Genomic DNA, 22,681 nt, shown 5'->3' on the forward strand with positions numbered 1-22,681 from the left:
TCAGACTCCAACGTTCGATTCCATAAAGCCTAGGGCTGCAGACACATTGCCCTCCTCAGGAGCACTGATAACACAACTTTATAGCTGTGTTTTCTTGATATGTATTTCTGTAGCTAACAAAGAGAGTGGTTAATGAGTTGCAACACCCTGCATTAACTGCTGACAATCCTGTGCTGGAAAACAGGCAAGGGGCTTGCATTTACCCCACCGGATCACAGCAATGGATTCAATCACGGAACACCACCCTGCAGACCGCATCCAACACCAATACCCTGCCCTGGCTCACAATATGACGTCTACTTTGCAATTAGAGATGTGAAGGCAGCACGAGCAGACACAATGGAAATCCAGTGGCACAGACTTGACCAGCCCATCTGCCAAGCACCAGTCTGTACCAGGTGGGTCCCGGTACATCCTTGGCTCTCAGGTGAAGGCTCCCTGTATATGGCATGCGGTGCAGCCACACGGCTCCCCCAGCAAACACAACTAATACATTAGCTCTGCCCTGAAGGAGGAGAAGTGGAGGTGGGTGGTGTTTGCAGATGCAAAGCAAGCTCAAGGAAGTCTGAAAGGAGAAAGTTGGCCCAGAGTCAAGAGGACAGGGAGGACCTCCCAACTCCAGCATGGATGTGCCCCAGATTAGAGTGAGGCAAATACTCCTGGGCATGGAACATGTTCAAACCCAGAACTCTGTACGTATTTTCTCAACTAAAGTATTCATATGTAGCTGGTCAATACATGTAAAGAACCACCTGATTTAACTGATAACATTTTTTTTCTAAAAAGCATGAGCCATTTTTCACGAAAAGCTATTTCTTTTCAACCGTCATTTTAAAGTCAGATGTTTTTCACCATTTTCATTTGCTTTGTATTTGCAGTCTGTTTTTTTTAGAAGAAAACTTTCTGTAATACTGGAAGAACAATACTACAGCCCCATAAAACTCACCTGATTCTAAAGAATAACAATAATAATAATCATCATCATCATCATTTCGTTAAACAAAATAAAAAGAAATGTGAGCATTAACAAGCAACACTGCACCACATGATGCAAAATACAGCGTCAGTGCCCAGGGTGGTAAGTGATAACAGGAAAGCTGTGTGGCAGTAGTAGTAGCAAGCGCAGCAAATGACAAGAATGAAGAATCTTCTCAGTAAAGAAGACCATTATCAACACTATGAAAACACAACAGCAAACCTCTGCAGAGCGTGGCCTGCGCAGAACCAGACTCTTTGGATAAAAGAATTCAGATGAGGAATGCTGTCATGAAACACAAAAGGGAAAAAAAAGAGTGAAAACTAAAGCAGTTTCTCCAGCCCAGTGGTTAAGCTTTTTTTAAATCAAGTTACTAATACCTTCTTGCTAGATAATAATCTCTGCATTATAATATCTATGCTACTTATTAATCCCTGTAGAATGATGAACCACCAGCCAGTTGTAAAAAGTCCTAAGCAATGTATATTTTTTAACATACATATGGTTGCTTTATTTTCTGCTTGTTTTGGCTTTGTAATCCTCCACAAATATCCAGTGGGAGGAAGATCTAAAGCAACCGGTGTTTTTATGAACTCCCTTCTCAGATCCTGACCAGCTAGACTGCTGATTAGTTTATTCCACAATTCAGTTACTGAAGGAAAACAGAACTTGCTGAAAACTTCTAAAGTGACTTCAATGATAAAAGTGCTTTTTGTTTTGTTTTGCTCTATAGGGAAAGAAAACCCAGCAGAGCAGAGGACATCTCACTGGCTTTTTGCAGAACCATGAGAAAATCCAGGCCTGTCCCTGCAAGGGGCTCTATTTGTCAACTCACAAACCAGATTCTGATTCTTACATCAGGTCTAAATGTATGCCATAAAAAAGAAATGGAAGTCAAAATACAGTTTGTAATTTACTGATGACATATTCAAATAGTACATAGTTTCTAGTTTCTTGGGTTTGGTACCTACCTGTTCGCTGCTGCCTTCATTTGATTCAGAAGAAGGAAACATGTCAAAGCCATCGAAGTGAACTCAAACTGATTTTAAAATGTATCTGACTTTACAATGGAGTGTATAGAGACTACCTGTGTCGTACAGTTGAAGTTCAAAATGCTCCATCTCTCCAGCTAGTTTTAGTACAGCACATTTGTCAATGCCTTTTAAAGACATACTAAACCTCTGCATAGAGGCTCTCATTCAGGAACAGGGCGACCTTGGATAGCTGTGCCATAGCATTTCTCAGATGTTCCATTGACATGCATTCATTAGTTTCACTTCATTTTCCTGCAAGAACTCACTGAGGCAAAGCCTTGCAAGTGGATGAATTAATTTACTTTACTCAGTTTAATTAAAATTAGGTGAGGGGGAAGAAGACTGACATGCTTGATTGTGTGATGGAAGAAAAGGAAAATGTTGGAAGATGACTTTGGCCATTTCCACAGGGAATTGCTTTGATAAGACTCCTGGTTCCAAGTGAAAGGGAGGTATTTGTACCCCAACCATCCACTACAAAGCACAAGCATTCTGACACTTAGGCAGGGCCAAAACACTGTCCTACATTTAAATTGTTAAATGAGGAAGAAAATCCAGTCCAGCACAGTTTTGCATTTTCTTATGGAAAGTCAGGATAGAACAATGTGGCAAATGCTGGATGGTACCTACAGTGGTGTTTGGCCATGCTAGATCCCATCCCCATCTAGGGCCAATTATACTTCTGTATTATCAGCACAGCCCACACTAACATGAACTATGCTCAAAAAGAATTTATCTGGACACCACCTATGATTGTAGTAAATTCTCTGCTGAGGATGCTTTACAGACCACTGCACCTGCACAAATTCTAGAGGACGTGGCTTCCTGTACAATGAGCCACACAGAGAACACAACCCACATGATATGCCATGTATCTCCATGCCAGTACCTCTTAGTTTCCTTGTCTGAAAGACATTTTATTCATATACAGTCTCTAATATTCATATCAAGAAAAAATATCAAAGTTCAAAGACCAGCTGAGACATCAAAAAGAGTAAATTGTCCAGAAGATGAATGGGTGAATATGGGCTTAAAATTGCCTGGTGCATGCAAAAAGGCAGGCTCCAGCATCTAGCAGTGCAGCATTATTGCCATCAAGGACCTGACCCAGAAAATTTGTCTGGATATGCTGAAGTGACTCCAAGGGTAAGTACAGCTCTTCTTGGCATTCAAAATAGGATCACTTAAGCTGGGGTTTATTTGGATGGCAAAGGATGAAGCTTCCCTATTGTCTAGCTGTTGTAAATAACCATGCACAACAGGGGATAACCATAGAGCAATCATACAGATGTGCAAAAATACTAAAATATACTGTAGCATTTGCCCTGTTCAAATTTTCTCCTTAGAAGTCTCGCAGTAATTGAGATATGAAATGAAGTGAGTCTCTCTCTCAATAACTGAGATACGAAATGAAGTGTTTTAGTGGCTTCGCCATGTCTGTGTGTCAGTAAGTAATACTATCTTTAAGGCACTGCACGGAGACAGGTACGTGAAGGTGGTTAAGCCTAAAAACCAGAGCAATACCTCTGAAGTGCCTCCACTGTTTATTCTGCCAGAGTGGTGACAGCTAGGCAGAAAAAACATGGGAAAGGTCACTCTTTTAAATACAACATTCAGTTACTCTGGGGGCAAAATATTTCGTGTGTCTGACACGAATTCAGCTTACCCGTAGCTTCTCTTCAGTCTTAGTGGATTGCTTACAGTCGGGATGCCAAACAGTGGAACCTGAGGGAGGTAAAAAAACATCTTTATTCAGAGTAAAGCAGATAACTTCCAGTCATGACAGGTCAGTTATTAAAGAGAATCCCTTCATTGCATCAGATGGTGAATCTGTATGACCTATGCAAGTAATTCACATTCAATTCTAGCTCATGGGAAATACAAGTGAAACAAAAAAATATTCAAATCCTTGGCCTATCTACAGCAGTCTCTTGCTGAGGCTGTCAAATCACTTTGCACACATTCTTAATTAAAACTCAAATAATCTCAAGCAGCACGTCAGCAAGCACCAGCTGGAGGAATTGAAAGACAGAGGGTTTCTCTGAGCAGGGCAAAGGGCAAGAGAAAAATAACTGGGCCATAGTTACCTGATCCGTTCTGCCCTTACACCCTACACATAAAAAGGAAGTTCTGATTATAAATGCATTAATACTTGGAAAGTCTTCTGACTTCCTTGAGCAATACGTGTCATGTTCGGTTACTGTAAACTACTATTTTGATCACCTCTCCCTGCAATTCTGCAAAATGGAACAGGAAAAGCAAAACCAGAAAACTCATGGTGCAGCAAAGCCAGGGCTGTGTCTCACCCACTGCACTAAGCTAGAGAGGCCGGTATGATGCCGGTGCTACAAAGCAGCACATAAAAGAGCCTCTCTGTAGACCATGGTGTTCCATACTTGCCATTGGCACACATGTCATTTCTACCCCTTGCTCTGCAAGGTCGGGGGCATGTCCTGCACCGGCATTTCTATGTGGCGTATTCCAGCTACATATCTTGCTAAGGCGGCAAGGTCTTTGCTGTTTGTGTCTCTAAACATGGGCTTCTTTCTTATGTGGTAAAAAAAGGAAATATCCAGTTGTCCCCAAGGGTTGAGCGGTGTCAGGGTCAATGAGCACTTCCACCCCATTTCAGCTCTCCCCCGGAGCAGAGTGTCAACTGTGGTCACTGCTGGGAAGCTGCCGGCAGGTATCAGCCAGCGGGAAACTGAGCAGAAGCTAATGCCGATTTTTAACACTGACTGCAGCTGCGGTCAAATTCAGACTTCATTCCAGTCACCACACAGCTCTGTCTGTCTGCAGGGGGGAACGTCACCTCTTCACTTTGTCCACAAAGAAACCAAACAGAGCAAAGCCCAGGTCTCCTGCTGGTGACTGTTAGCTCAAGTACAGTCAGAGGAAACCGCACCCTCAGAGCCCAGGAGAGGTACAGGCCAGCCCCTCCCCGAAATTTTGTTCTAACGAGCCCTTACATGGCTCGGTACAGAAGTACAGACCAGCAGGAATGGTTTCACTTCCCAGTAGCACACCGTATAATCATCATCAGGAGACTGGAGAGAACGCTGTGACTTTGGGTCACGGGTCCCTGACATTTGGCTTTGAGTCTAAGCCGAGGAAGAAGAAACTGTGCGTTTGGCAGGGAGAGACGATCAGACACCAGGGAGAAACGTACCACCAGCCTTCTCCATCAACAAACAGCACCCTCAGAGCCAGGACCCCGCAGGGCCCATGATATCAGGAGAGAAGGACGCCCCATGCATTGGCTTAGGAGGGCAGACAGATCCAGGTACTCAGGAGGAAGGGAGCTCATGTTTATTATAAAGCTGATAGAAGGTTTAGGTTCAGTTCTCCAATTCAGCTGTGAGCTTCCTGTGTGACCCCGAGAAAAGTGATCCCTGTTCCTCTGGACCTCAATTTATTTTCTATTAAACCATTGCCACGAAAGAAAAAGTTTTCAGGCAGTATTTGGTACAAACTGGCACAACCTTAAAGACACCCCAGAAGAATGCTGGAACTGTTGAAAGTGAAAAAGAAACATAAGGGAGTTTGGATGTCGTTTTCATGGTGAAACTGAGCTAAGGATTCTGAGTTTTTTGTTTGTTTGGTTGGTTTTTTTTTCACAAAATAAGAGGTTTGAAGTACATGAAATTAAAAAACCCAAATCACATAGAGCAGGTTGAAGAAGTTAAATGCACATTTTCTTCACTATCTTGAACTCTGAGACACCTACAACGTGTCGGTTTTATTCATCCAAACATGTCAATGTGTTTTGAAATGTTTAGAACAGTGTAAATTCTCAAGCTGCATCGCCGCTCTTTTTCCCACCGGAAACGGTTCAGCAAATTGTGGTTATTCCCATTCTTAACATATGTTTGTTTGCTCACTTGGCAGACACCAAGCAACATGTTCATTGATTCAGCTTTTTACTTTGCATGTACCATTGTTTCAACATACAGCTCTCTGAAAACCAGTAACTCGGGCTATCATCTACACATTGAATAAGGATAAAAGACTGTGAGAATCACATAAAGCATCCTTCTAAATGCTAATCAACAGCCTAGCTCAGCCAGAGTCTGCTGAGGCGGTCCATACAGTAATATACTACTAGAAAGTCAATGGGAAAAGAGAAAGTTTCTGATGCTGCTTCCTTTTCATTTTGCTGTGTTGGAGCAGGGTAAAGCCAGAGGGCTTCTGCTAGCATTATTCAAACCATCCTTAACATAGAAAGCCCCAAAATTGACAGCTTGTTTTTCCATGTTCTCCTTTTGCAGGTTTCCCATACCAGTAGCTACCATAAACCTGTCGGGCTCCTCTATTATACAAAGCAGTCCCAACACAGTGCTTTCATGTCCTGTGGAGAGGACAATTAGAAGTGAGAAGGAAGCTGCCTATTTTCATATCTTTTATCAATAATGTGATTTTGATTCTAGCTTCGGTGCTGTAGTGTTGTATTTTTATTTCTGCACCCTAGAGTAAACCCATTTGGATGGAGTGAGGATATACACTTCAGCTGAGAGCTTTGCACAGGAAGGGCTTTTAGGTCCCTTACACTTACAGTATGCTGAATTCAGCAGGGAAAGCTTTGGCAGGACAGTCTGGAGCACACTCAGCAATAATATTATTTAGTCAGAAAACAGCTTGTGGACAATAAAGCAATGCAACTTGGGCTGCTCCTTCTCTGAGCCAGGGTGAGCATGAAGAACACTAGTTCAGAAGGGGAAATACAGCCAAGAAGAGAATGATGGCAGATCAAGGAGCCAGGTTCCTCTCCGCTCTTACCTGAACTTGGCCAGGACAAAATCTAGCTTTGTTTAAGTAGAAGCAATGGTTTCTGTCTTATTTGGATCTGCAGAAGTCTCCACCACAGCCTGCCCCATCGACATGAACTCCAGCTCTCTGCCAGACTGGTGCAAACAGCATCAGTTGCAAGCAGCTGTTATTAATAACAGCAAAGGATGAACTGATGTTCACCTTGAACTCTGCCTGTACTTTATCACACTACAATGTGAGGAAAATAAAGATTACCAGTTGTCAGATGCTGTAACTGCTGCTTTCAAATTAGTCTTTCCAGTTTGCCATCCCAAAGCAGCACTCCCTGCCCAGCCCTCCCTCAGCCTCTCTTGCTCTCGCACTGCAGAGTTCTGTGCAGAGCTGAAATAAGACAACTCAGGTATAAGGTCAGTGAGATATGAGAGAGACTGACTAGTAGGGAGGTCAAACTACAAAATAACACAGGTCTGCTTCAAAGGAATTCCTTAAGGATAGCATCTTATTTTGGAATTTCTCCAGAAGGAATCTCTCCTCAGGATTTCAAGAGATGGCTGCAACCACACTCTCATAATTTTTTCTTATTCTTTTACAGTCATTTCAGGTATAGTAAGCAAGTTTTCTAACATAAGGATAATATACAAAATCCCAATAATATATCTGCCTTTTTCACTTTGATTTCCAGCTTGCAGAAATGTGTATTATACATCTTTCTACTAACATTAATTAATACTACAGCAAGTAATAAAAATAACTGTAGCTTAATAGTTAATGTGCTACCTTCTGGGAGAGTAGGTGGAATTCAGATCAAGGATCTTTTTCAGTCAAAGGGCATGTTCTTTTTTTATATGGAAAGATCACGAATAAAACATGTTTGGCAATACCTTGGAGTGTGAGACTGTTAATAAGAAAGAGGAGATAAGCAAGGGAGGAAAAAGAGAGATGTAACCAGATAAAAGGGAAGCGGGCAAGGCAAGCAAATATGATTACGAACGGGAGGAGACTATCTGCCAGTGCACATGAGGAATGAGATCTGCATGACTCAAAACAAGCTCGCTGCAGTCTTTGGAAGTTTTTCTATTGCCTTTTACAGTTTGGAGTGTGGTCCAGAAGAGCAGAGAAATTGATCAGTAGAATTCAGTCTGGTATCCCATATATCAATCTGTGGGCTACGCTATCTGTGAGATACCAAACTCAGAGGCAGCCCAATCAATTTCATTTTTGCTACACAGCGTTTGAGAACACAGTCAGCCTCAGCAAAGCCTCCATTAGGAGCACACATGAGGGTAAAAGCTGAGAACACTGTAATGAAGACAGGATGGCTATGAAGTCCTCCTTGCCTATGTTTACAGTTTGTAAAGTCCTGAGGTCCGTGACAGAAAAATGACCCAGTCTGATCGCCTTGTTTTGGAATGGAATCATCCTTACCTTGCAGATACATTTCTTCTCCTTCTGTGAACATTTGGTTGCACCTGCTGCATCGTGCACAGCTCGGATGATAATGCTTGTCACCTGCCTGAACAAAAATAAAAAAGGAAAACGAAGGATCAATGCATTGCATCGCTTTTTGAGCACTCACTAGTTGCTGACAGACCACTGCCGTTTTTCTTAGTCCAGTCTACCTAGCCCAGTCTTGTCTTCAACAGGGACCCAGCAGTGATTACTTGGGGTAGAAGGCTGTAAGAAACAAGACAACACAGAACAGCCTTTCCTCTTCACACCTCCCCATTCAGGTGATCAGTGCTTTAAAGATTTCCTGGCTAGAGGCTGTATCACTATCTATTCTCCATGATTTACCCAACACCTTTTTAAATCTCCATCTAACAGTCCAAGGTGGTGGATGTCACACTGCAGTTAGATATTTCTGTAAACCTGCTGCCTTCTCATTTTGTCAAACAACATGTATTTACTCTATTGCCCCATTGTTACAGATGAATTTAGACAATGAACAACAGTTTTCATCCTGCCATTCCGTTCCTTGGCCTTCTTCCCAATGCTGCTGATATGGGCATTAAGAGTCTAAAGACACTTCTGGGACCACCAACTCAATTCAGAAGATACACTAGCACAGACAGCATGAGTTGAATTCAAACTACTGATGTAAAGATGCTAAATACTCTAGATGCTGTTACCCAAATCCACTGAGCCATTCATCTCTTAAATACATTGATACTCATAATAAACAGATCTGATCAGATTTCAGACCTGTCAAGACAGGAAAAAAATCAAGGCACAGATATTAATATGATTTCTTCTCCTTAGGAGACCAAAATGACCATTGTATTCACTTCCTTGTATCAGATATGAAGCATGCAATGTCCATATCAGGCTTTTTCAACAACAAAAAAATAACTGTTCCTAGAAAATGACCCTTAATAATGGCAAGTAATGAATTCTAAAAAGTCTTTAAAATTTTACGTGTCTTTTCAGACAAGTGAACCTCAAATCCTTTTTCACAAAATATTCCCATCCACTGAGATGTTGTATGCAAACATCTGTTTACTCTGTAGCTGACTTGAAAAATGTCATAAAATCCTACTTCATTGTACTCAAGATTGTACAATTACTGAATTCAACCTTTCCTTATGTCTATTGCGACTGAAACCAACATATTTTTGGTTCACATTTGACATTGGTTATACAGGTTTAATAATTTAAAGTATTTATATGAGATGATAAAGTATATGGATTGAAGTACCTAACAAATACCAGACAACCAGATCGACCACCCGGTCCTTCTACAGGGAACGTTGCACCATTTAATTTCCATGTTCTCATTTGTTCCTGCCTTAGCAGCGTAGCACCCAGGTTAGATTTTAGGGATGGTTGGGAAAGGCGGCTGTTCATAGAGACAGTGGCATTTGTGGATATAAACATTTATCTTTCATTACCACAAAGAACAGTTCCCACCCGGAACTTTCAGCAACACAAGGCCAGAGAAGAGATGCAGTGTGCTGCTAATTTATTGATACGTTCACTCTGCACTCCTCTTACTAAGATCCTGCCTTTGCTGTTGATTCTTGCTTCTTAGAGGGCACCAAACAGGGAGACTAATGCGATTTAGTATTTTTTGCACAGCAGATTTAGACCTGTCAGGCAAAAAAAGGGACTACAGTAAAAGGGAGAATAAAAGGCCACTATAAGATATGTCTATTTGAGGAAGAAAAGCTAATGAGGGAGGAAACACACAACTGATGCTTGACTTGCAGCAACAAAACCAATATTGAACTGAAAAGGAAAAACACAGTTAATGGTCTTTGTATCATTTTCATTACTGGTTGTCCTCTAACTCTCACAATTATTTAACCTCTGAGGTATCCCATCAGTTCCATTCAAGACTGGAATTTAAGAAAATGAAGAAACTGTGAATGTAGCTGAAACATAATGCCAGCGCCAAAGCACAGGTACTCTGACCTTGAGTGCAGACATACAAAGAGCAGCTACTTGTAGATATATGCGGCTTAGGACTGTCAACTGACCAGGGTTCAAAGTTAGATCTCAGACAGCTCAGGACCCAGCAGAAGCCAACATCCTTTTCTGCACTTTCTGCCTGACACAAACACTACATACAGAGAAACAGCAATTTTATCTGTATTCAACAACAACAACAGAAATCCCAGCTTTTGAGCACTCTTGAAGTTCTTCAGCAGAGTGGGGCCCATGGAGCTGCTTGTCACAAGTGATTTCAGATGTACTTGATTCAAACATGATGGCAAATCTGATGTCCTGGGAACCACTCCCAGGTAATGAGATATAAAAAATTCCTAAGAAGGATGAATCACTGCCAGAAACGATCTTCTCCAAACAGGAAGACAGTAATTGAAAAATAGATTTGAAGTATTAAAACAGGAATCTTTTCTGGGCTGAGCCTGTCTCATCCAGCTAAAGAATATCTCTGCGGCATAACGATGCTGCTGCTTCACAGAGCTCAGATTTTCAGTAGGCATGTGGATTTTTCCAAAATAGAATTCATAGCTCCTCAAAAGGTATTCATTAGGGTAGCTAAGTAGCTACATAATCTGAACTGGAAAGAGTACAGAGCCTGTGATTATTATTTAACCTCTGAGATATCCCACCTGAGGTGGGATTGTGTCCTGTGAGATGCTTTACTAAATTCCCAGACATGAAGGATGGAAACCTTTGTGCATAAGTATTATCAGACAAGACAGGTTTTATAAAGAAATCATTCCTTACCAAGCACTTCAACACTCAGCTAAGGCAAAGTGGTTTTAAGAAGGGTACTTAGGATCCAGCAGAGATATCTACATTGTGAGAGGACCACGGCATGTGGACAAAGCAAATCACAGATTCACACCTGTACAGTTCCAGCTTCTGTTCTTCAAGTCTGGCCTTTCAAGTGGTTTTGGTTTGGATTTTTTTTTGAGGTTTCTGTTTGGTTTTGTTTGTTGGATTGGTTCTGTTTGTTTGTTTTGTTTAGGAACAAGAAAGCCACATTTAATCAAATGCTGCACTTCATCGTCATAAGCAAAAGCTGCCGATCCTCTGGGTTTTGTGTAACTACCCTGGCGGTCCTTCCCCAGGCTTCTGAGTGTCCTGTTCCTTGTTTTGCCATTAATTCACAATAACTTTGGTCGGTTGCTTCTACTAGCTTGGTCCTAAAGGGGTCTGTATCTGGTCCATCTAATGCTAATATTAATAAGTCTTCCACTTGCCCTGATCATCCAATAAACATTCCACTTTTTTTTCTCCTCATCACAAAGTTTTTCTTAAGGTTCCTTTAGAAAAGGGCACCTGGATTCAAGCACTTGTCTGTTAATTGCTGTAAGCAGTTTACATGTTTTTAAAAGCCAGGCTATTTATAGGGGAAACAAATCCAGAATTCATCATAATATTATGTGTAGGCCTGTGGCATCTCTGAAGACTTTATTCCTGGAAAAACTTCTGACATGCTACTGTCAAGAGAATACAGTTTAAATGATGTACACATGTTTCCTCAAAACAGCCAAAGAGACCAATTTCAAGTTGATCAGATCTTTCTCCAGGGCTGAAACAACTGGCCACATTTCAGCCTAGTGTGTGCGATGATGAATCAACACCACACCCCAGATAACACACGTTTTCTAAGTGGATGCGTGGACACATTGCACACTGGAGAGGTTTTGGGGGACAGTTACACACCACAGCAGCTGCAGTGGTTGTTGAACACTTCCCAACAACCTTCATGTGCTTTCCGCCTCAGTAATGTTTCTACGACTTGGAAATGGAAACCTTTCTTCAGTGGGTAGTCACTGGAAAACAATCTGCATCTCAACAAGACTAACCTTGCTGTAACCATCTGCGAAAACTTGTTGCTAAAAATTTGCGAAGTCACAGGAAAACCTTTTGGATCTAGAAGGGGATGAAATATTCACACTTTCCAAATATCGGGTCTTGCTCAGTTCTTAGGCCACTAAACCATCATTCAGTATGGCCAACGTGCAGCTTCTTGTAACCTTATGCTGGGGACTGTAGGGCTTGTATCTCAGTCCTGCTGGGTGTAATACATAGCATTAAATCAGTGCACATTTGCCACGATCGTTCTTCAGCCGAGGTGCAAGATAGTTTAAGTCACTTCCCACCATGCCTGGCTCTTCTTACCCCTTCACCTCATATCCAGCAATCCCTTACAGTTACCTTTGCTACACAAGGACTTCTCAAGCAGCGCCCTGCACCCTGCCAGCAGCAACAAACCTCTTCCTTGTTCAAAAAACAGCTATGTGGCCACTAGGTTTTGATCCATCATATTGCTTCTGATCCCTTCTGAATCATTGCTGCTTCAGTTGAGGTCTTCAGGATGATACAAACCACCAGCACAAACTATGACACATACCTTAAAGAACTGTCACTAAACTAAGTTTAGTTACTAAACTAAGCTGAATTCATTGCTGAAAATACCTTAGTTTTGCTCAGCTAGAAGTGCTAAAACCAACCAAAACAATATTGAACATCATTACTATCACTTTGCATACAAACTCTTGAATGGAATTGAATGAATTGGCAGCAAAGTTTCTTGTCAAATGAAATACTAAACCTACGCGTTACTGTCACTGCTTATAAACTCTTTGTTAAATCAACTGGCACTTGCATTTGCACTAGAAGCAAAGAACATCAGTTATCCATTTATAACAATATACAATCTCTTCTGACTTTCCTATTTGTCTTCTACCCACACTGACAAATCTGAAAGAGTTCTCAGATTAAATCCCATTTGAACACAGTAGACAGAAAAATTTAGGTTAAAAAAAAGCAGTAGTATATACTCATTTAGCATACTCCAGAGCCTTAGAATTGCAGAATGAAGAAACATAGCCAAAGGTATAAGTATCATTATAAATGCAAATATATGTATGTTAATTTTGAACAGTTTTCCATGGTTCTGTAAGTCTCACTGATTCATGATTGACCAGCGATATATGCATTCTATTTATTTTCTAGATATTATTAAATATATCTACTACACACAATATGTACATTATATGCATATTCATGTATAGAAAACAAGGTTTAACATGCACAGTACTACGGTTTTCTTTATTCTGCTAATTTAAGGACTTACACAGGAACCAAGTTTTTAGGAACACTACACTTCAGTTTCATGATCTAAAAAGAAGGTTAAATAAAATTCAATGTCCTTCATAAAATACCTTAGAGAAACACTACCAAGGAAAACCATTACAGAAACACATCCCTCATGACCAGTCCCGAGACTAAAACCAAGTAATCACCGCTCCTCTAAGGCCTAGGAATGATGGTTGGAGGCTCAGTTGTCAGGATCCACAGATGATGGGCTTCACTGGGGACCTTGGTGTGTGTATGGTGCAAACAACATGTCCCTAGTAACACTAGCAGAAGTACAAGCTCTATTATGTATTAGAACAATACCGTGACCTACAATAATAGTTAATAATGACAGACCAAATATTTCATAGATCACCAGCTATCAATTTTCAGCCTTCTTCCAGCACACTGTTCTCTTCAATAACTTCAGCTGGAAAATACAAACCCTCCTTAGCTGATGTCAGTGGGTACTGCAGGAACGATTCCAACCCGGCAGTTACTAATGAGAAGTACCTGCACTGAGCACACACGGCTTTAACCCCACAGTAAAAGCTGTTCACAAGCCCAGAACTGCATTTTCCAAATCCATCCCTTCTGTCCCCACTTCTCACACGACTTTTATTCTCTGAGTGCTTGTAGAGCTCTAGTCTGATTAAATAAATGTTTTCCTCTTTGGGGAATGTGAGAGCTTAAGATTTCCTATTACTCATGCCTTCGGTTGTGTCCTTCCTTCCAGAACAACAGTGAACAAGAGCCAGAGAGAACAACAACAAGAATCCCGCCAGGAGAGCTCCCATGCCAGTGGGTCTGCTGGAGAACAACTGATTACCAGCAGACATCTTCTGCCGGCCAAAGGACACAATTAAGTGCATATTTGTTGTGTTACATTTGCACAGCTGCACTCACTCCCTCTCCATTCAAACATATCTTAGCAGCCACCTGACAAACAGCTATTAAACATATACAAAGCTTTATTTTTCTAACATTATTTAAATACCAGAAAAAAATGCTGCGGTGTAGCAAAGTACATTTAAGAGTAAATGCTCCCTCCTTTTTATTTTTTTTAATTTTTTATGAACAGGTATAATGGGCCCATTTGATGGATAAGCCTAATGAAATATTCAGTTTGAGTAATAACTCTGAGGAGAATGACCTGATTTCTTAACTCTCTTAAGGAGGCCTGAGAAGCAGCACAAAAAATAACTTGGACTCATTTCTTAAAACCCCTTAAGGAATGCTGTGAATTGTAAAACAGGAACTGTGGCAGCAGCCTACCATTTTCCAGTCAAGCTTTATTTTAATTACTTGCAGAGGTCACAGAACCTTCAACCCTGTTTGATGTTTGGTATAACATCAAATTCCATTGTTCCTTCTCTGCAGGCTTCACAAGCGGCTGGAACAGCATAAACGCTACAAAGACCAAAATTTGCCTCTAATAACATCCTGACCCAAACTGTCCACCCATTTTTCCCAGGCTCTTATCTGTTCAGCAAGCCACTACAAATATCTGTGCTCATATACAAAAATAAAAGCACAGCTCCTCTGCTTGCAAACAACTTCAGAATCTACCATAATTTTCTGTTAGTACCAAAGGAAGGAAAGCATAATACAATTTAAATGCTGAAAAAATTCTAGCTGGACTAGTCCTAGTTTGATATGTATCTTTAAAACCAGGCCTTTCTAAAGCTGTTTTTAACACGACTGTCACAGCACCTCAATAGCAGCAGCCGGAGCAGCGGGCGGCTGAGCTCGCCGGCAGCTCCCAGGACACCAGAGACCCCATGGGGGGACAGCGGGAAATGGAGCGTGAGGCCGAGACTGTAAATCTGGACGACAACACGTATGCAAGAGCCATGGAAGACCCTCAGACACCTCCAGCGCTTGCTGGGCTGCCTTGGGTAAGCCCAAACTGCAGCTGTCCTGCTGCTGCGAACACTTGAGCTGTTAAATCACACTTAGTTTCTGATTTTTAGGCAGAAATACTTACCAGCATCCCAGCAGTGACTACCAATGTCATGCAAGTATATTCCTTAGCAGACGAACTATAATAAACTGTGTAACTTATCAGTGTTAATTCTGTAGGCATATAATACTCCTATACTCATTAGTTGCTGCTAACAGCAATGCAATTATCAGCTTCTTGGAATATAATTTTTCGTTATAGCAAACATGTGAGTAACGATTGAGGCTGGATCCCCAGCTGTGCAACTGCTCTGCTGGCATGAAGTAACAGCTGAATATCAATGGGACCTGACTTCAGTAACATCTCTGTGGTCACTTGTTTCTGCCTGGAGTTCTCGCTTCGCTGCAATCCCAGTGTTGAGCGAGCTGCACACACAGATGAAATGCTGAACTACTGACTATAGGCCTTGTGGGAGCTACTCATTCTGTCTTCATGGGGCAAATCCACCTATTGCTACCCGCAGGACCAAAGCTATGAACTTCTATTATCTAAATGTTGAACATCAAGAAGATGGTACCATAAAGAAGGTAATTCCACTCAACTAAGAAATGTAGCCACAGTAGCCCAAAGTGGCTGGCTAGAATACTTTGGGTGGTACAAAGGAGTAAAGCTTTATTGCCTATGGCCAGGTTTTCTACAGCATCTCTGTTCAGATCCCGGGTTATATTTATGCACAGAGAAACCTAATCCCAGTGAGTGAACATATAGCTAATCAGAAATAATCCAGAGGAAATATATATACTAAATTTTATTAAGATAATGTGTATATTCTGAAGAAAAAAAAAAAGGTAACTATTGGATGCATGCAGTGTTTTCTTTAGGTGCATGTTCTGTTTTATAGTGAAGAGCTAAGTGAATTCAAAGGATTTTCTACATACTTTCATTCTAATCTAATTACAATACAAATCTGTGGATTCACTGGCTTCATTTCCCTTATATTAGGTGCCATTCAATTTTCTTTTAAACCAGACTGTTTTTAATTTTGAACTTAATAGCAAGTATTCGGCAAGGCCTGATGCAAAACCCTCCTCTTGTCTTAACACAATGCTGGAAAAGGTCCAGTTCATAAGTACAGGTGTGGACTTTCTATAATACATTGTCTGTAATCTTAGGGTTTTATCTTGTATGCACTTTGTCCGGCATAAGTTTTTGACATGAAAAGATACTTCACCTAAAAGCCTTGATTATACCCACATTCATACTGCTGAATTAGTTTGGAATCAGAATCAACCAGCAAAGCTACTTTACAGTAATTTCACCAAAGTGCCAAGGGCCATTTCAAACAGCCTGGTAATACTGGCATGACTATAACTTTGTCTTAACCAGCCAGTAAAACACCTCTACTGACCACCAAGACAGCAGCACAGCTCTGCTGAGCCGAGCGATCAGTCTCTGCAGCAAGAGGACAAATCCATCCTAGGCACAGCTCCCAGCCTGCTGAGAGCAAAGCAAAGCCAAGCCCTGAGCCTGGCTTGAGCGCTGGTTACACGGCACAAGGCGAGGGGCGGCACGGAGCCCTGTGAGTGCATTGTGTACCGGACACGCACCGCATGCAATCTTCCGTAACACCAGGAAAGTCCCACTGTCCAAGTGATCTCCATGTTTCCCTTCGATAGGTGATAACAGGACAGCCGAGCTGTCAGGAATACGTGAGCACAAGAGTGAAACAAAACCACATTTCTCCGTTTAACTCTCTGCATGAAGTGACTGTTGCTCCCTTGACCCGTCCCCCAGCTGAACTTCTAATAACAGAGTTTGCTGTACAGGCATCAGCAGATCATGGTAAATGAAGTTGTATTTGCAAGTGCTGCAACAGTATCGCCAAAGCAATGGGATGTACCTTGGAAGACGGAGATATTACTAGTTTCTCTACTTAGAAATAACTTTCTCAGTCAGTAGAACTATAGCTGACTTCAACCTGCTTAAGTTCAACTAGAAAAGTCAGTAACAAACCTCCTTTGTATCTCAAAAAAACAACATTATTTCATAAATCAGAACGCCTTGCATGTGACAGCAGGCAATAAATACAGACCTCATCCTCATATTAAAAAGTTATTTCCAGTTCCAAAAGTTAGCAATTGTTTCCATTCTGATCATGATTTGATTGCATTTATAGACAGAAATAAAGAGCAGTGTTATATGTTCACACATATATATGTGCATGTGCAGTTTTAAAGGAACATGTTCCTAGATCTTAAAATAACCATAAAAGGATAAACCCAGGAATTTTTAAGACATCCTACTGAACGTCCCAAATTCTGTATTCTAAAATACAAACAAAAGAAGTGATCATGGTCCATATGCCCGAGGCACAGAAAATCAACTGAACTGAAAAGAACTAAGATACTATTAACCAAAAAAAACCCCAAGGCAATGATTAAGTCATTAAGAAAGATAAAGTGACTAAAGAATATGTCTAAAGACAATAAGAGCCTTCATTAAAGCTTGACAACAAAAAATACATTTTTTAAAAAAAATATTAAAGTGACATATCAAGCAAAAGTCCCTTGTGAGCTGTAAATGAAAAATAATGAAAGATGACACAGAAAAGGCAGGAATATTCAGAAGGTATATCTTTCAGGTCTGTATTTGACAACAATGAAAGATACACTTTTGCTGTTTGATACTGTTTATGGAGCAGGACTTTTTTGAATAGTGTTTGCCATGAGTCAACGTTTACAAATTCGGAGAGTTGAATAATTTGTGTTCAAGAGTGTTAAGAAAGCCAGGGCCAGGCAGCTCTGACAGATGGGTGTGTTAGCAGGGGAGGCTCTGCTGAGCCAGACCCCAGCCAGTACTTCCTCCTGCCCACTGCATGGGCCAAGATAAGAATATAAAACTAGAATATAAAACCCTTCCTGGTAAATCTGCAGATGACTCAAAGACAAGGCTTGTTTAAAGCTAGCTAAACACAACAAGTACATTTTAATAGTCAAGAATAACTTGGCTGCAAATGAAGAAAGCAGAGCCCTGTGAGATCGAGGGTCACGTTGTGGACAACAGCAACTGAGAGAGGTGGTTTGACAACATCACTACTAATTTCCCAGAATGCTTTTCAATCCCATTGAAAAAAACTATGATAACATCCAAAAGCTAAAGTTCGACATATTCAACCCCAAAATGAGGTAAAGCTTCTAAAAAGTAAAGGTAATTTAAGCAGCAAGAGGGAAAATTTGTGGCCTTACAATCACTCTGCAGTCCTCATGACAAGGCTGCGTAAGCTCTCATTTGGTTTCCAGGGAAAAGCTCTATGATTTTGAAAAGAGAAGGTCACGCGAGATTATTTTAACAGTACCTTTGACCTTAAGATCCACTTCAATGGGCTTTACATAGAGAGAAGCTTTTACATATGCAGCAAGATGCTCCTAGGGAACCCAGTTTTGGACCATTCAGTAGAACTATTAGAGTCTAAGGTTACACGGGGAAAATCTCATCTTAGTTAAATGAGTTCACGGAGAGCTGTCTTAGCCCCTGGTAGAGCAGGGGCTTTGCTGCTGGAAGGGAAATATTGTTGATGTGGCTTGTAGTTTGGAGAGACACTTCAAGTGCAACACCAGGAGAAGTTCTGGGGCTGGGTGTGCTGCATCAGCACGGGAATTGTCACTGACCTGGAGGGTCCAGCACCAAAATGGGGTCTGCACTATGGGGAAGGTTGAGAAAACAGGTCAGTGTGGCATCAGGCACAACTGACATTAACCTATTCAATGAGCAAGTGCAAACCACTATGTAACTGATGAAGCAAGCTAGAGCTTGGGAGACAAAGCAACTCACCTTGGATCCAAACAAATGCTTGTAGCAGAGCCAAGCACAGAACTCAAATTCTCAGAGTCCCAGCCCTGCTGCACCTCCCCATAACAAACCACTAGATCCAAATAACTGTAGCTGATTTTCTTGTTCGCCCAACACAAAACTGTCTTCCCAGTTCTGTCAAAAGGCTGTTTCAGGCAAGCTTTGGCGTGTGGTTTAGCAAAGCCCGGTCTCCATTCTGATGCCTGCATTCAGTTCAGAGGGAGTGTCCCAAGAACAGAGAAATAGAAGTTGCGAAGGCCAAAGGAGGGGGAAAGAAACTAAGCATGAGATCACACAGTACATCTGTAGAAAATAACCAGAGAATCTAAAATAAAAGTAGCCTGCAAGAAACAAAGCAGACACAAAGCACTCAATATGTACTAATTTGTACCTGGCAGACTCATAGATTGTTCTAATAGGAAAACATGTTAGGAGTGAATTGAGCAGGGAATATTCTTCTTTTAGTGAGTAGAGCCTGCTCTTGTAGCAAACTGATCCTAAAACTGTCATTCCAACTATTCTCATATGATAATGCTTTAAAAAGTCTACAGAATAGTTTTTATCCTTGATTAACTAACTGCAAAGCTACCTGCTGCCTTCGGAAATCTCTTCCAGCTAGGGGTCACAATACACAACAGATGACAATTTAGAGAAGGGACAGATTTTCTTCGCCTATTTTTCTTCTCAGCCACATTGTTCTTATCTCCAGAGTCACCAATACATAACTACGAGCCTGGATTTTCCTACATCCAGGCATTTCTCAGGAATCCCTGTTTTGTATTTCTCACTAAAGTGTTCGTTACACTAAATTTAAAATTGACGTATCAATGGACATGGAGGTAACCAGCAGATAGTTAATGCAGAGAAATAGTTGTCTCTTTTTCAAATAGAATAACCTTGAACACATGTCAGATTACCAACCTGCACTCTGCGCAAAGCAAAGCTTTTTATGTTTGGCAAAGTCAATTTTTTCTGTTCTGCTTTTCAGTATTCTCACTGCCGATACCTGTGATTTCCAATTACAGGTGCAAAACTATGCGAGTGTACTTTTGAATCCTGGCTGGCACGAACATGGCATCAGGCTGTATTTGTCAGAGTCAAGACACGGGGATTTTACTCCCTACCTTGTTTTCTTCAGCTCCGCATAAACTCAAGATTTCTAGTTACCACAGGAAGATGGTTCCAACTAAATGACCATAATACAACATATTACTACAGTAGTGAAGAGGAAGGAGGTGATGGACATGAAGCAGGAGGGGATACCTAACATCATTCGCTGCCACTCAGTTTTCAACTGAGTACAGGGGGTCCCTGATTGCTGCCTCAACAGCAGCTCAGCAGCCCCGAGAACTGCTAAGTCTGCCTAAAGTCTTTTTCTGTCTCAGTTCTTCCTCTCCTTATTATTAGGAAAAATCATTTGCCAGCCAAGATGCAAGCACTTTACACAATTCAAAGCAACAGAAGATCCATCTGTATGCATTAAAAAAATATCCATCTCTGAACCCTATATGTAAAAGTCAATTTCTTAACATTTTGACTCATACTGAAATGATTTGCGATGCTCATTTCAGAAATCTTTGCAAACCACAAACCATCCCAAGATAGTTTGCACAGACAGTTTAAATGCCAGAGCATCTGTGTTGTTGGTGATGAAAAGGTGCATTTCTTGCTTTGTGCTATTTTTCCATCTTAGAAAGAAAAAGGCTTGTAATAAATGTCATATTTCCCAGGTATCTATCCAAAGAACTATCAGACCTCTATGATCTCCTAACGTAGCATGACCATGTGATTAAAATCTACCCATTTTGTGCTCCAGGTGGTCATTTCAAACACTTAACCACCCACAAAATACCCAGATGTATCATATTTCTTCACCTGTAAAGCACCTGCTCAGTAAAGACAGGTGTTAATTCTGTGGGTTTCAAAGTCCCTAGAGATTTTAGACATATCTTTCAGTCTTGGGTTTGTTTTTCTTTCATTTTGTGCTCTCCCAGCCCCCAGGAAAGCAGCCAAATGAGGGAGAGGACGGAGCCCTCATAGAGCGAACACAAAGCACACCACCCAGGTTACAAACAGGTGACAGCTACAGACTTGCCCCAACAGGCTCTTCCCCGCTTCTCAAGTTCCAAACCTGTTATTGCTACATTCTTCCCAACAATGACTTTTTACAGGGGACAGGTTTAAATCCTATCCTGCTCTTCTAGAAGTCAGCAGCAAAATCCCCACTGATAGGAGGACTTAAAAATGAAATATCACAATCCTGAAAAAGAAAATAAAAGAATCACCACTTAATCCATTTTCTCCTTGTGATCTTAGTCCAGTAGTAACAAAAAGTAACCGACTGAAATAACTTGGTATTGCCACAGAGAGCCTCATATTGCCCTGTCACTACACCCCACTGACAGTCAGATAGTGACACTGGAGGTAGTTTTGTTTTCAGTGGAAGTACTTTGGTGCAGGGATCATGATGAATTTTGTATCTCTGTTGTGGGCACTAACACACTGCAAGGGTTTAAAAGACGAACAGAAGCAGCAATGGGAGCTCCAAAATAAAAAGAGAGACTTGTTTTCCCTAAAGCAGAGTGTCCCAAAAGGAGAACAAGACGTGTCCTGCAGTGACAACCATGCAACTGAATTCTTAGTACAGCTACATAACAAGAAAAATAAAGTCATCCAGATAAGTTACGCTCATACTAAAAACTGGTTTGTGTTATGTGCACCCTGAGATATGAAAAAGCTACTTGTTTTACGTACCTGTTGTGTGCTACTGGAATATATGCAATGGCTAGATATCACAAAGGCTGCTGTTGCTGGCAAGAAACTTTATACTAATATAAATTCCTCTACTGAAATATAATTTTGAAGTACTTTGTTCAGCCCACTAAAGTCTTTCAGTAATATTTAGTGCAATAAATACACTGGAGAATATTTAACCAAATCAAAAAGGTAAAAAGTTAAGATGCTGTGCTAGGAAATATAGATCCAAATCAGCAATACTGTACTCAAGAAAGCAATTTAGACAAATAAGTTATATTTTTATAAGCACCTGCAAGATTTCACAAATCCCTTTGTAGCAATAAGGAAGCTTTAATTGGTATTTTTTCAAATTACTTGCTACAACTTGCTTTTCTTATTCACCATCCCTACACCCTCTTAACATTCTTCCCCTTCCTATTGATGTTCAAATTGACTGAAGGATGGTTTCCAAACCACTGCTGAGAAGTTAATGCCTTGTGATTATGCTCCCATAGCAACCAAACTCCTGTTGGGGCTCTGTCAACTTCAGATACCCTTTGTCATCTTTATATATCAAGTCTTTCTCAACTACAGATACACATTTCTCTTGCCAAATTAATTCTTTTGAGATGCGTGGGGGGAAGAAATCACCTAAATCCTGTTAGAAAGATTTCTACATGAAGCAATTTAAGTTAGTTTTCTGGAAGTATATTTATTCCAGTGTTTTGCCGCTGTGCATGGTGTGGTGTTCTAGGCAATTACACTAGTATATATTTCATCAGAGAAGGACGGTCTAAATTAAATTGAATTTCTGCTCCTACTCAGCTACACGACCTGCCTGAACCATTTACCCATATCCTG

General features: G+C 40.9%; 1 protein-coding gene across 7 annotated transcripts in view; it reads right to left on the bottom strand.

Moving 5' to 3' along the window:
- Positions 1–22,681, bottom strand: part of ABLIM1 (actin binding LIM protein 1) — a gene marked incomplete at both ends in the record, with an annotated part of 87,656 nt that overhangs the window by 38,995 nt on the left and 25,980 nt on the right. For 5 of the 7 annotated variants that reach the window (XM_080347971.1, XM_080347969.1, XM_080347970.1 and 2 more), the window contains 2 exons: positions 3,677–3,735; positions 8,203–8,290. In XM_080347971.1, the coding sequence (XP_080204097.1) occupies positions 3,677–3,735; positions 8,203–8,290 (147 nt within the window). Of the gene's footprint in view, positions 1–1,198; positions 1,262–3,676; positions 3,736–8,202; positions 8,291–22,681 lie in introns of all 7 variants that reach the window. The other 2 variants (XM_080347966.1, XM_080347965.1) reach the window with 1 other exon arrangement.

The sequence above is a fragment of the Nesoenas mayeri genome (assembly GCF_963082525.1).
Source record: "Nesoenas mayeri genome assembly, chromosome: 7".
Classification (NCBI taxonomy): Eukaryota; Metazoa; Chordata; class Aves; order Columbiformes; family Columbidae; genus Nesoenas; species Nesoenas mayeri.